Source organism: Gopherus evgoodei, chromosome 4 (genome assembly GCF_007399415.2).
Source record: "Gopherus evgoodei ecotype Sinaloan lineage chromosome 4, rGopEvg1_v1.p, whole genome shotgun sequence".
In the NCBI taxonomy this organism is placed as follows: domain Eukaryota; kingdom Metazoa; phylum Chordata; order Testudines; family Testudinidae; genus Gopherus; species Gopherus evgoodei.
In genome coordinates, this window is record NC_044325.1 from 13,231,103 (window position 1) to 13,246,907 (window position 15,805).

A 15,805-nucleotide genomic window follows, 5' to 3' on the forward strand; every position below is an offset into this window, starting at 1 on the left:
GTTTTTAAGCTGCTCTTTCAGTAGCAATGTGTACTAACTAACAAACTCAGTATTTATAAGAGAAGGTGAATTGAAAGTATCTATTGGGTTACAAACTGCTACTGAAGGGCCACTTGGGGTCTAGGATATCCAGTGAGAGAGAGAGGGTCCAGTTATTCCAGGGAATCTTAAAAATAAGAGAACTTTATTAAACAAGTATATTCAAAACAATGATAACATTTTAACTATTTCCTACTGTTTTTTCGTATACCATTTAGTAACTGCTTCTCACAGTCCATAAACCTCAACATTGTGTTTGTACAAAACATGTCTGTTTTTGTTTTGTTTTGGTTTTTTTTTTAATAATTGAGCTATGGTTAGAGGAGCAATAATTCTCAATAGAATGTGAATTAGTAGGCTACTGATGCACTGTTTCTTTTGGCTTTATTATGTGGCCAAGGCATGCATCAATAGCCTACTGAAAGTATATTCTGTTGTGAATTATCACTATAAATAACATAATATGTCTTATTACCAGTGCTCACTGAACCGTTTTTCTATTTACTTAAAAAAAAAAAAAAGACTACTTCCCCATAATTTTCTTTAGCTTGAGAAAATGGTGGCCCCCAGTTCCTTTCATTCTACTGGGGTTTTGCTACAGTTCTTGAGAATGAACTGAATGAAGAAAAATCTTCTTATAACAACTCACTTGAAATACTATAATTGTAGCTTGGCCTGTATTCCTATTATAGCAACCAAATTTAACTCAATATTTGGAATACATCTTGTTCCAAACTTAAAGGATTCCATGTGTGTTAGCATGAGAGCACTTTTGTAACTTAAAAAAAAAATTGGATGATATAATAACACAGATATTAACACAATAACACAGGTATTTGCTTCACAAATCTTGTTTTGTGCTAGCAAAAATACAGTTTAAAAACAGGGCATATGTTTACTTGTCTCAATATATATATATTTTTGTAAACAGTCATATTGAGATGGGATATATTACTTTACACATGCAGTAGCCACTTTGTAAAGAGTGACTTCCCTCTTTTCTCACCCTACCTCTTTTCTGCTGGTTACATATTATAAAATCAAGGATTCATTTCCATAGATCTAGCTGGAGGGGACTATTTTTATATTGGATTTTCTGTAAACTGGTCTTGAAATTGCTTTGAGAGAGCTGATCTCTGTGGCATACCCTAAAATTTGTATTTAAAAAGTAAATGTGCAGTATTTCCTTAAAATATTATGAAATATAATAAAAGGTTGTATTGTAACCTGACATCCAATTCTTGTTCTTCCTTGCATTAATTCCCTCAAATGAGTCTGCTCCACAAGTCCTCTCCCTCCAAAGTGCTCAGTTCAGTGCCATATCCTCTATCACATCACATGTTAACATGTCTTCCTTTGTCATCCTATCCCTTCTTAACATGACATCTGACTAACATTGGCAAAAGTAAGAAAATGTAGAGATAAAACTTTGTTTGTACTGTATATTGGTGCTACAGATGTTAACTCACTGCATGATTGAGAGTGATGGCAAAATATTTGGACAGAGTTTTAATTTGCTCCATAGCATGGTGTGGGTTTTAAAAGGAAAATTAAAAATATTTTAAATATTTTTATCTTTAAAAATAGAACGGCTCTGTAACTGTAACAGATTAAATTTATATTTTTAATTAAAAAGGCACTTTTGATGACTTTGGGAATGAGGATTGGGAGTTTCTGTGCTATTGCTAGTGTATATTGTGTTAGTGCATATATTTGCTGATGCTTTATGTATAATTCTAAAAGACCTTATTGCTGAAAGTGAATGAAGGGTCTTGAATTTTGAGAAACCACTTTTTTTCATAAATCTAGTACTCCTTGACTTATTCCTATTTTATTTTATTAAATACTTTACTCTCTTCCAGTTATTCAATAGCAAGAAAGGACATCAAAGAACTAGATGTAAAGCTATCAAAATCTGATCTATCTGCTAAAAAAGGTATATTAGAATAATTCTTCTCTGGTTTAAAAAAACAAATCAGTTGTGTAATGCAATATTGAATCTTCTGCTGATATGTGACCAGAGTTAACTGCTATCAGTTTACCATTGGAGGGTTACAGTGAACACTAATAATACTGCTGTATACTATAATGCTACTATTTAGCATTTTAACAATGCTTTGCTAAGAAGCACTGGCAGCTATTGCTTCATACTTAAGATGGGAACCAAGCTTCCATTATAAGTCTGATTTGTTTGGGTGGGGGAGTTCCCTCTCTAAAATCCACCCAAGTTATATTGCCTCCAAACTGCTAGTTTATGCCTGGACCTGAGGTAGAAATATTCTACCAAATTTGAAGTGCCTTTATACGCAGGATTCCTGAATTATGGCACTCTAAAAATAGAACTGTTCGCTAGAATTCAAAAAGTCTTTGTTGTTTTTGTTGTTGTTTTTCCTTATGGAGACTTCCTAAGGAAAAAAGAGAATTTTACCTCCAAAAAGTAGATAAGGGTACCTGTATGTCACAGGAGGGCTTGCCAAGCAAGGGCTTGTCCACAAAGAGTCTTCTGCAAACCACAGAGGGTTCATCAGTTACAGAAGCCAGAGAGGTATTAGTGCTCCCCAAACCTTCTACAGCAGCACTGAGCAGGTCCTTGGTGTTCCCACCTCCTATCTATTTTAGGTACCTGTATGGCTCCCATTACTGTAGTATTCAAGTGCCTCAGTCTTTAATGTATTTATCCTTGCAAACACCTGTGTGAGCAACGACAGTTATCCCCATTTTATAGTCGGGGAACTGAAGCACAGAGAGACTAAGTGACATGCCCAGGATTACACAGGTAGCCTGTGGTGGAGCTGGAAACAACTTGAGTCTCCAGAATCCCAGACCAGCACCACTAACCATTGGACCATCCTTCCTCTGCTTCTTCCACAGTCACCAACCAAAAATCAGCCTCTCCCCCTCCCTGCCAAATTCCTAGGCCTCATAGGGGCTCACAAGCTTGAGTCCAAAAAGACTTACTGGGCCACTGATGCTGATACCCAGGTGAAGCCTTACTCCATCATCCCAAAGATCTGTGGGAGGCTGGCTGTATTAAGTGAGCATTAGTGAGTGTGAGGAAGGTATACGTTAGTGAGTGTCAGGGAGTCGGGAGGATATGGGGAATCTCCACTCCTATAGTCTTTCGAAGTCTCCTTTTGCTCCCCAACCCTATGTTGGGAGTATTTATATTATTTAAAAAAAAAAGGAATATCCATACAAAAACACTAACCTTATAGTGTGGATACCTATCAGTGGGTTTAGATGTGTATTGCCTTTATAACATTTGAATTTTTTGTTTCAAGCTCTAACACTAGAAACCAAATATATCCATAGGAAAGGTTGCCATGCTTGAGAAACACAATCATATTGCGTTAACTCAACCCCCTAGGGATGCTCTGAGGGAATAAAGAAACTTCTACTATTATCACCCATAACTATTTATTTTAAAACCCTACAGTCATACATGACCCATACTGAAGAATTATAGGCAAATAGGCATACTGAAGGCAGTCATTCATTCCTTACCATTAATTGTCTTATCCTACAAGGTGCTGAGGTCACTCAAAGCGTCTCATATGAGAAGCGTATGCTTTGATCATGAAATTAGAACACTACTGTATTAAAAGAGCAAATGATAATGTGGTGAGAAATCATCACACTTAGCATAAGAGACATGTATGTATGAAGCAAATATTTCAACCATTGTTTTGTGATGCTTGTTTCTGATAAAGTTGGAAGTAAGGTGAAGATGATAACTCTACCCTAGAGGTGCCTGCCTAGGATAACATTGTACTTGTCAAATAATACCTAAGTTAACTCTGAATTCCATGGATTTCCAGTATTTGTGTTTTTAATCTAACATTCCTGAAAGCTAAAATGTGCTCATATTATGAAGATGTGCTTGCAACCTTAACTTCATCCTAATTTTTTGTGTGTGGAATAAATAATCGTGTTTAAACTTTTAATTCACTTTTCACCACCTATTGACAATTCAGCTCTGAATTTTCCCTCCCCGTCCTTCATTATAATTTGAAAAAAGAAGAAAAATTAGGACTATTTTGTAATTTACACAATTTTGAGTTAAATTCAGTACCTTGAACACTGGGCATTTTTCTCTGTAGGGTTACAGGAAGCAAGCACTTTCTTAAACACAAAAGCTGTTCCTGATAACTGGAAAATGGACATGAGTGAAATCCTGGAGTCCTCCAGCAGTGATGAGGAAGATGGCGCTGCTGCAGAAAGTGATGAAGAGGAAGACAAAGTGGAAGAAAAGGAGGAAGAAGTAGTGGTAAGTCTATTTTTATATTAGAAACAATTATGCAATTAGAAATGGTAGATACAGAATTTAAATGTCCAAGGACACTTTAGTTACCAAAGTTGTGATCTCAAACTTGGCTTACTCACTTTGGAGTTTTCAGACCCTTCACAACTGTGCTTAATGGTATCTGTGTGCAACTGCAGATATTCTGCTATTATCCAATGCACGAATTTGAGACAAATCTCAGAAGTAAGTCAGAAAACTTCGTTGGAGACCGTTTAGGTCAGAAATATGCAGATAGGGAAAGGAAAGGAAATTTGATGGCTGTCTGAATAATAACCTAGTGCTGATTTAAAATGTAACATGCTTCTAAAATCCAAGATCCTCTTGAATGATGAATACTTCCAGTCAGAGAAGGTACTAAAATGCCAAAATAAAAATATCGGGCACAGTAGAGGAAAGTGGTAGGTGGATGGACTATTCCCTGTTATAACTATTTATTAGATAGCTAAGAACCTCAGAATTTTATGCTAAATATCTTTGTAGATAATATTTCAGTAAAGCTTTCTTTAGATATTAACTTTTTTTTAAATAATGGAATGGTAACGTTATTGTCTAATATGTACTTTAAATTCAATTCATTGTACAAATGTCTGTGTCACAGAAGTATTGATAAAATGATCCAGTTACTCAGTTTCCATAAAGTAAAGCATCATCTGTCCTCATGTCATCAAAAATGAATTTAAGGAATTTCCTTTAGTTTCTATCTGGTTTTAAATATTACAAAATTAGATTTACTTGCAAACAAAATAGTTCTTTGTAAGTTTATGTACCATACATGGAACCAGGAGATTCATTATATAGAAAAGGAAAGTAAACTTTCTGTTTTTAAAGAAGGTCAAATATCATTTCCCTTTCACTTCCCCTGTAGTATGTGGTTTTGTCACACTGAAAACAGAATGGCTGTTCATACTTAGAGGCAGGCTGCCTACAGTGTTGCCATAGTAACATTCTGTTGGTTTCAAGTGAGCATGCTCAGGAAAGAGAGGAAGATTTAGCAGAGGCTTGGCAGACTGCCAGTGAGGCTTGCCAGATGCTTTGAAATGGACTGTCTCTTTCTTTTCCTTTCATGTAATGTCTGATTTTTATATGGAAGAGAATGTAAGTAATGCTATATAACTGCGGATGTCGTGCAGTGAGAGAGAAAGAAAGCAAATATTTGGAAGTCAGGATGAAATATGTCCAGGCACTGGGCAGATTAGTTAGAAGGGAAATATAACCATTTTTCATTTGAGAGAAAATGCAGCTCATAGGTAAGGAGTTTGTGTTTTAACCTGCAACATTAACATTTTTCATTATTAAGAATGTGGATTTGACTTAGAGTTCAAGCTTTCTGATCTGTGAACAATGTGATATAGCATGTAGCCAAGGGTAAATGGTTTCTTGTTTAAAAAAATAAAATAAAAACCTATTTTAAATATTAATATTATGCCTTAGTAATAGTGTTCTGAAAAATGGAGTAGTTTTCCATATGAAAATATTGATATGGTTAGATAAATATGAGGATGAATGTGCATAGAATATAAAATCCCACTGGGTTTTTTCCTCTGTATGTAGTGATAAGAATTGGATAGGCCACATTTTGCAGGGTGTGAACTGTTGCAGTTTGCAATCTGTATTAACGTTTGTTAAAATTGCATACTCCCAGTCAGTTTGTGTGTGTGGAGGGGGGTTGTTTTTTTTGTTTTTTTTTTAAAGATGGCTTAATCGGCTTCTAGTATAATTTTTGGTGTCATTTTACAATGGATGTTGTCTAAAAGTGCAGTATGCTTCAAACAAAGAAGGGGGAGGGGTCGCTTTGTTTAAAAACAAAACAGCATTCTTATAAAACAAATGGGGTTTTCATTTCTGATTCTAAGAAAATAATCTGTTGATCAAGGAAAGGGAGGTAAAGCATTCCAGAGATGTCGATATGTCAGTAGGAAAAGCTGTAGGATCCATTGTTTCCAGGTGACAAGTAGAGAGAGAAAAATAAAGGTATCATAAAGCTATCTAGTGGAGCACAGATATTTAGTTTTATTTTTTTAGATTGTCTGAGCAGAGCTGTCATTCTCGACCGTGAAGTCAAAAATCTTGATTATTCTGTTATAATAGTCTAACCTTAATTATTTAATTGTGGGCAAAGCTCAATATTTCTGCTAAAGAGAGAATTTAGGAATTGTGATTTTTTTTTTCTTTAAGGGTTTTCTTCAAAACGTCACTAATCTGGGATGCAGACCTAAGGGAGCCAATAAATAAGACTGTTGTCTTGGCTATGTATGATTATAAATGTTGAATCACTCAAATTTTAATCAAGGTCAAAATAACCTCATTCCCTCTTCTGTCAGAATATCCTCAATTCATCTTCTGTTTTGGGACTCTGAGTCACGCTGTTCTAATTTTTTAAAATTTACCATGGTGGTGCAGTAATGGCCTAGCTGCCAACAGGCATGGAAGGCCTTTCTCAGATAAATGACATGGAGTCCTCTTAACTGTACAAATATATATTTAATACATACCCAGCATATTGTCAGTCAAATCCAAAGGATAGTCTTATTATGGAATCAGAACAGACAGGGCTAATGTAGTTGTTTGTGATTATAGAACCTAGTATTTTCTCGCAGCTGGATTAGGATCCATAATTCTACTTTGACACACTGTGTGTGTGTGTGTGTGTGTGTGTGTGTGTGTGTGTGTGTGATTGATTTAGTAGTGATTCAGTACAAGGAGTAATTTAGGATAAGCACCAAGATATTGTGGTGGTGCTGCATAGTCTCTTCAAGATCTGAGAATATGGGATCAACATAGTGATACCCATGTGGTTATTTCTCTTGTTGGAGGTAACTTATGAGTGTGGAATTCTTTTTACAGTTGGCAGTGCAGGAGGAGAATCTGGAGATAGCCTTCGCATTGACATCTATATTAAATTTTAGAAGAATATTGACGTGTCATGTTGCATAATGAGTTTCTCAAAAGGTTAAATTTGTGAGACTTTTTTGCAGTAATTTCAAAATACTGCATAGTAACCCTAAGTTGCTGTATTGCTTTCAACTTATACTTGGATGCTTGTTTAAATAATGAAACTGACTTTTTGTTACTATTATTTTTGTTATTCCTTTTGGTTGAATAAGGTAACTTTTCCCATTTGGAAGTGAGTGGTTGGTTTGAATCTAGTCACAGGTCTGTTGGCTATAAACTTTTGTATTCAATTTGTAAATTTAAAAATCTGCAGTAAGAGTGTGCTAGATACATATTAGGATGTAACAGCCATTCTGATGATAAATTGGAATTAGAGGTATAAAAATTTGAAGCTCTTCTATATCATTGTCTGCATTGAAAACATTCCAGAAGCTCAAGGTCTGTCTCTGTCTGTCTTATTAAAAATAAAAAATATGTACAACCATATTATTTTCTTGTACGTCTACTCTTCTGTCAAGGAAGATGGCAGTTGCTAGTTGTTTACCAGGAAATAAAAATGTCCAATGATTAACTTTTTCCTTGCCCTGTGTTTAAAGGGGAGACTGCCTGCAGTTTGATCTTTTGAATCTCTTTGGACATTCTTCCTGTTGACAAATCAAGCCCTCTTCATGCATTTAGTTAAAATATATATATTCCTTTTGTTGAGTCAGAAGCAACAAAAGGAATTCCTATACATCAAGCGTATGCATTTGATTTTATGTGTAGGATTTCAAAGAGTTACAGTGAAACATAATCTTAAATGATGATTGGATCAAAGAGCGAGAGCTTTGGACAGTGAGGCGTTGTGGGAAGGGAGGAATGGTGTATAAGGCCCTCAGTGTTCAGGTTTGGACAGGGTACCATGACTGAATTTAACTGCTTTTGCCCTCGACTAGGTAGTGTTTTGTTTTATTATCCCTTTGGATTTTTCATCTCTTATTATCCTTTTACATTTTTAGAAGCATGAAGAGTTAAGACCATAGCAACAGTGCTAGCCAGATTGCTCCCTTAGTGTTTTCCACTCAAGAGGAATTGGCTAGCAGACATATCTTTTTCATGGAAAGTCTTCCTAATGGGAGATATTGCTGAAGCTGGCCAGTTCATCTCATGGGAAATATGGGGGGAACAGGTCACCATGCTGGCCATTCTTTAAAGGTGTCTATCTCATATGAGATCAGAAGTAAGTTGTTTCCCATTTGAAAATAAAATTTTGATGCCTAACTCACTTCCTGCTGTTTGAAAATAATAACTGGAAGATCCAGGAGGATGTGGTGGCAGAGGGTGGGCTCTGTTCTCCAGGCAGTGGCAAGTACCTGCTCACACTTCTGGTAGCAGGGCCATGTATTTTTAAGGTCAAATTATAGTTTTCTTGTCATGTGAATTTGCCCTACTGAAGTCTTCAACTGGGGGGGAAGATGGCCCATTTAAACAATGACTCTGAAGAGTTTTTTTCAAAATAAGACACGTTCTAAGGAAGTCAAATTCCTAAATGCTGAATCAGGAGCGTGGTGTAGTATTCACTTTTTCCAACTCTCTTTAGATCTGTGTTTCTCAGAAAGGCTACAATACATTATGATAAGAGCATAGAATGTGTAATTATAATAGAAAAGTTGCTACCTAGAAAGTTTCATATAATACTTCCAGATTTGCAGATATATATTAAAAATGGATGACATGTTCAACATTTTCTTGTGTGAAATTAGTTGGTCGAAGTCCGCTTCTCAATGGACAGGTATTTGAATCATAAATATCTTCACAGTTGGCACCCTTGTTGGCACTCTGAGCAGACAAACCAGTGACTGAATGGGCATGATGGCTGGTAGCCTATAGAGGAAGTGTCATCCAGTTAGCACTGAGTCATGTCACTGCCCATCACCAGTGCAAGAAATCTTTCCCTGCTATACCTGCTCTGTGGATAAGTAGAGGATTTCTGTCCTAAGGATTTTCATTCCTGGTACCTTTCACCAGCATTAAATTTACATTGAGTCGGGGAGGAGGGATGTGTGGAAATATTTGAAACCCATGAATTACCTTTTAGAAATAGAGATTTGGGATTCTTGTACATGACTAACGACTTCTAATGTTGCTTCCAAACTGCCACTATTCCCAGACTTCTCTAATGTATAAATGGTTTTCAGAGGCAAGATAACAATGTTATCTGAAGCAGTCCATCTCTGGTGTCAAGTGCGTGTGTTTTAAGATAGCATATAAAATCTGAGTCTAAAAATTGCATACGAGAATATCACAATTTCAAAGCTATTCAGCAAGAAACAGCTTCTCTAAGATTCATGGATTTACATAACAGGTAAGTAGCAAATGTAAATGTAATACCACACAACATATATTTACAAGTGACAAATTCACTAATCTAAAGTAACTCATTTCCAGGATTTCTGATTACTTGTTTGAGTTTGTGGTTTATAGTACACCCTGTATATAGCTAAATCCTTGGGCCTCACTCTCCCTTTATTAGAGTCTGTTCATGGGGAAAGGATGTAAATGAGAAACTAACCTACTGTGGAACTTTAAGTTTTCAGAGAAAATTATTTGCACAGATTTTATCTACGAAATTCTGAAGCCTTCTGGTGAAAATATCTGGACTTCAGAAGAGATGGGACTGCTGCTTGGTATGCAGCATTCCTGCTATCTACCACAGGGGGTGGCATGAATGCCATGCTTAGAAGTTCAGTTTTCAGGCTACCTACCAACAGAAATATGGCTCTCCTCAGTGGTGACAGGTGGTGGCAATAGCATTTCTGAGATACTGCAGTGTTTATTCAGGTTCCTTCAATTCTTCTTTTTCTTCCCCCTCCTGGAGGATGCAGCGGGAGAAATAGGGGGAGAGAAGCCAAAGGGCCTGCTATGTGATCCACTTTGGGGTCCCAACCCACAGTTTGAGAACCACTGGAATATCCCAGAACTAAATGGCTAGAATACTTTCCTGAGAGGTAGGATTCAAACAGGGGTCTCCCTTCTTCCTGAGCGGCAGGGGAACTGAACTTGAGTCTCTCAGGGTATGTCTGCGCTGCGATAAAAAATCTGTGGTACAGAGTCTGAGAGCCATGGTTAGCTGACTTGGGCTCATGGGGCTCAGGCTGTGGGACTAAAAATAGCAATGTAGACTTTAGGCTCAGTCTTGGCCCTGGGACCCACCCCCTTCGTGGGTCTCAGATCTCAAATTCCAACCTGAGCCTAAACATAGAATCATAGACTGTCAGGGAAGGGACCTCAGGAGGTCATCTAGTCCAACCCCCTGCTCAAAGCAGGACCAATCCCCAGACAGATTTTTGCCCCAGATGCCTAAATGACCCCCTCAAGGATTCAACTCCCAACCCTAGGTTTAGCAGGCCAATGCTCAAACCACTGAGCTATCCTTTCCCCCTATCTACACTGCAGTTTTAGAGCCCTGCAACCCGAGCCCTGCAAGCCTAGGCCAGGTGCGATATTGCCCTGGGTTTTTTATTGCAGTGTAGATATACCCTCATATGCCAAATGAGTGCTCTAACCAGTGGGCTAAAAGTTATAAGGTGGAGTATTGCTGCCACCACCATCACCACCACCTCCTTTCAGATTTTGAATGAGAATTGGTATAATAGGTGGTTTCCAAGCATATCTACTGGACTGGGCCCTGCACCCTTGTTAGGAGGGCAAATACCGATCTTCCTCTGGTTGTATAAAACTCTGGGTGCCTCGACACCTAGAGGGAGGCAGCAGTGTGTGTGCCTAGAGGCAGAAACATCTGTGATGAGGAAAATTTTACTCTGAAAATATAGGTGCTTGAGTGAGTTTAGGCACCAACAGGGTTCGATGGGAGTTCTGTGCATTGCAGTGGAGCCTGAAACTGGGACTTGTGCGCCTATATACCTTTTGTGGATCTGAGCCTCTGTGCCTATATTCATCTGTAAAACAAGAATAATAAAACTTCTTTTGTCTTGTCTTCAGACTAGGTTTTTCAGGGAAGGACTGTGTCTCTTGATGTGTAACATCTAGCAAAGTGGGGCCCCAATTGGTTGAGGCTATCGTGACAGAAATAATAATTCATCCCTCCTCATCACTCAGGAGCAAGGATGTTGCCTTAGGGTCATTAAGTCCATGAATCATGGAGGGCAGTTGATAATTGAAATGAAACCCTGCTTCAGAACAGCAGGTGGTGTCCTGAGAACCACTTGCACCCAAGACACACCGAGAGGGGATAAGGATAGCATATAGATAGCCTAATGTGAAATGCTCTCCAGCAGCAACTAATGAGTCTTTGTTTCACCTGGTCTGCTGTCCAGTGACTGGCCAATTAGGTGCATCAACTGTCCTAACTCTTCCTTCTGTTTTCCACGCTCCCCATGGATAGTCACTCACTTGGTCTTCCTGCTCCTGTTCCCTTGGGCTGTACACTTTTTCACCTTTGCCTTTTGTTTAACTTCAGGTGAAGATACTGAGAGAGTGTTAATATTTAAGTATCTGCTCATGGAAGAGCTATTTCTAGCCAACAGTTTCATTGTTTTGGGGGATATGTCCACAAGAATAAACAGTTCAAGGTGGAAGTGCTTCTGAATTCTGAACCTCTGTAGATATCTACAACTTGTAATGCTTTTTATCCATAGGTATAAAAACCTTTTACATTAAATGGTGAGATCTATTAATTGCAATATTAAGATTACATAGTTTAATTTTTTTTCAAGCAGGAAATATAAAAGTTAAGGTTCTTATGCACTAATAAATATGCATCATTGTCTGTGTGATTCTATTGTTAATTTTATAGCTTACTTCTATGTCTGTTAAATGTATATCATAGAATATACAGGATGAGCAAAATGGCCACAAAAGCATTATATAATTTTGTGGGTTGGCATTTAATTTCCTTGTTTCTTTTCTAAGAAAAATCAGAAGAGAAGAGAAACAAACTATCTCTGCAGAATAATGTCAATATTTAAATACCCCCCATTGTGCTCTGACCATTACAGCTCATTGAAGCAAGCAGGATGAAGAAGGGGTGAACTAATACTGATGCTTCAAAGGAGGCTGTTTTTCAGTTAACAGGGCAGTGGTGTATCAGTTTAGATTGCAATGGCTCTATTTTCACAACAGAAAATTAGGAATGTAATTTTATTAAAATGAAAGGTTAGAATTTGCTGAATGCAGACCAAACTGAAACTGAGATCAGCAACCTTTCTATTGCTTCCCCCTTCCTCTCAAAACTACCTGTGATTTTTCTACTAATGATACAGTAGTGGGGTTTTATTTTTGACTTTTTCTGTACATCTTTCCTCTGAGACAGACAGCCTCATCAGCAATCTTTAAGCCTACCAGGCTGGGCAGGAAGAATGTGGCATACATAAGATGTTGCAGGAAGCAAGACCTCATTAGGCTCTGCTAAAATCTTAGAATCCCACTGAACATGCTCAAAAGTGATTTTTTTTTTCTCATAACTTTTTTTTATTCTATTTATTTTCCCTTTGAACATAGCAAAGGCTTTACTCCACATTGTGGACTATCCAAGTCAAAGCTAAGCTATGTTTATCCACGGTGGCATGTAAGAATAGGAGAGGTAAAAAGAAAACAGGATAGATAACATACATTCTGCTGTTCTGAATTATATAAGTGACTCCTGAGATGTTTCCAGAGATGACCTCTTTGAGCTGAAACCAAGCATGGAAAGTTTCATTTCCCAAGGGATTTCCTTCCTCTTCTTCCTAAGAAATGTATGAGCATCTGAAGATGTAGGGGCTGTTGCAGTGGAAATCATTTTGCAACCTTGACTATAGTGTTTCTACTGGGGAAACCTAGAATTCATGTTAACGGCTATAGTCTTGTAAATAACACATTCAGTATTAGATTTTACTGTATGACATCAGTAATGTATTAGTGCAGGCCACGTCATACCCCTAATGGATTGAGGATCCCACTGCTCTGTATTTTCTTTTTCCCCAGTTGAGACTCCAGTGTATGTATGGGGTTTTGAACCTTTGGAGGGGAACCAAGTTAGTCCTCATCTTATTTAAACTTGTGTCCATTTGTGTGGCTAGCCCTTTCTGATTGGTTTATTTTCTGGATATCGTATCCTTATATGGGCGAGCTTGGCTTGGCTCTTTTGTGCAAATGAATTGTTTGGGATCTGACTGTCCATATGCATCTAATATTTTCAATATGTCTCCCTTTGTTTTGACAGCCTGAGGAAGAGCTTGATCCTGAAGAGAGGGACAACTTCCTCCAACAGCTCTACAAGTTTATGGAAGACAGAGGTAATACGTTGCTTAACTTGTTATCTCTTGTGTACCAACCCATTTAAAAATATTCTTTTTAAATTTAATATGTTGTATTATGTTATCACCCTTGCATCAGGGAAACATGTATATTACAATAACTAAACATACAGATGAAAACATTTGTAACCATTTTCAAATGGGGCAAGTCTTCTTATGTCAGACGCTTATCAGCATAACACACAGAGTAAAAGCAAACCCTGCCTAACTGATGTTTGGTCGTGTGTTGGGTTTTTTTAGACAGTTCTTGATGGCTAGAATCAAAGTATCTTTGAAATAGCCTCTGAGTTGGTGTCCCTCTTTGGCAGCTATGGCTGGCAACTCTGATTTGGAGGATAAAAACACCTGGAGACTTGTCCCTGGGTTGTGGCACTTTCTGCCACCATAAATCTGGAAATGTGCCATTTTTAAGTCTTGTTGCAAGGCTATCCTAATCACGCACAGACATTCTACTAGTAGTGGAGCAACAGTGACATTCACCTGGAAAACAGCCTAAGCAATCCAGCTTGGTTCAATAGTTAGAATAAGGAAGGAATTGATATGCTGCTTTTCTCGACAGAATTAGACCAGTCTGTTATATACATGACGGTTAGATGCTATAATGGCAAAGAATATATTGGAAGTGCTCCAGTTACCTTTGTACATAGTACGGTGCTCTGCCCTCCTCCCAGTTTCACCTTCCTTAGAACCACAAATTTCAGTGGCTTATGCAATACTAGTTTTCCAATTTTGGGGTGACAACCAGTTCTAACACCCTGAGCTTTTCTAAAGGCATTGAAGCTAGAAAATAGGTTATCCTTTCAACAAGTAACATATTGTGCCCAAGTATTTTATGCTCCGATATGGCTGTCTTTTTTAATATAAAAAGTTTCACTCCTGTGTTTGCAAACTTGTTTTGATCAATAGCAAAATTGAAAAAATCATACAAATAAGACTAGACTCTCTCTTTAAATACTTTTGTCAAAAATTAGCAGGTCTTTTCCACAGGGTAGAAAATATCTTTTAAATTTTTTTGTGAGCACCGTATGTACTAAAAACTGTTTGACCAATTCGTAGATCCTCAAATTGCCAGGCTCCAAAATGATTCCATAGCAGTGGTGACATTACAGCATAGTATAGCAAAACATGTGCGGTTATATCTGGATCTGAAAGGACTGGGGTTGAAAGGAGTAAGTTTAGGATCAGTTACGTACTGAATACCTTCTCTGCCCTTTGGTGAACAAGGGAAGAGTGCATAAAAGTTCATAAAATGTTAAAGTAATCTATAGCAATAAATGTTGATAAGAAAAACACACAAAAGGAAGACAGACTGTATTAGTTCAGTCAAAATGGTTTCACAATCTTTAAGTATAATTAAAAAAAATATAGCAGGTCACCATTTTAAGTAGGCTGGTCTTCTCTTTAATAAGGTATTTTCCAATCCACAGAGGCTTAATGGAGTAGTACGTAGCCTGTTCAGTCTTGCCACTTGCCTATCACAAATATATCAGTGGGTCGTGTATTTGTTATGGCAGGCTTTTCTGGCATTCATCCAGCATCACTTTGAAGGCCATGCCATGTGGAATTAGCACTCTTGGGGGAGTGGGGCGGGGGGGGGCGGAAAGAGGGGCTTCAGAGAAAAGCGTGTTATGTGTGAGCAATACTAGCTTCTTTATAAAGTGATTCTTCTACTTCTGTTACTGTCCTTTTTCCTCTTCCTTCATTGAGGAGTGTCACCCTGCCTCAAGTGCTGTTAGTCAAGGAAGTAGGGAGAGACTGTGTAGGCATCTGTGGGATGTGGGGAAAACAGGGATGGTAACAAAGCATTAAAAGTAAAAACCCAGTCCCGAGACAAACTGATATTGCTTAAAGATAGTATTTAATGGAAAAAAGGGGGCCTTCTTTTCTACCTTGGCAAGGAGGACTAGCAACTTCATCAATTTTCAGCCCTTAGCCCTGTTTATTTTGGGCCTCCTCTTTCACAATTAATAGATTCTCCTTTCCTACCTAATTCCCAACTCTGTTAGTTTAGTTTCATACTCTGTCTCCACACACATATTTTTCTCTCTTGCCACCTTTTCCACCATTTCACATTCTGACCCTTTAATTTAATTTTCTACTCTGTGTCCCCTTCACCCAAACATTTGATATTCTTTTCTTTATCGACTCCCACACCCTACCATTTTCCAGGCTTTTCCTTAGCAATTCTGATAGGCTGTCCTTCCATGTTTTGGCTGCCCTTCCGTGTTTTCCCTGCTGTTCGGGTAAGGGCAGCCAATCAGATGGAGTTTTCCCG

General features: G+C 37.8%; 1 protein-coding gene across 8 annotated transcripts in view; it reads left to right on the forward strand.

Annotated features, from left to right (window-relative positions):
* The window catches only part of ARID4A (AT-rich interaction domain 4A), a 64,618-nt gene that overhangs the window by 22,615 nt on the left and 26,198 nt on the right, over positions 1–15,805 (forward strand). For all 8 annotated transcript variants that reach the window (XM_030558469.1, XM_030558463.1, XM_030558470.1 and 5 more), the window contains 3 exons: positions 1,902–1,975; positions 4,140–4,306; positions 13,437–13,509. In XM_030558469.1, coding sequence (XP_030414329.1) covers positions 1,902–1,975; positions 4,140–4,306; positions 13,437–13,509 — 314 coding nt within the window. The remainder of the gene's footprint in view (positions 1–1,901; positions 1,976–4,139; positions 4,307–13,436; positions 13,510–15,805) is intronic.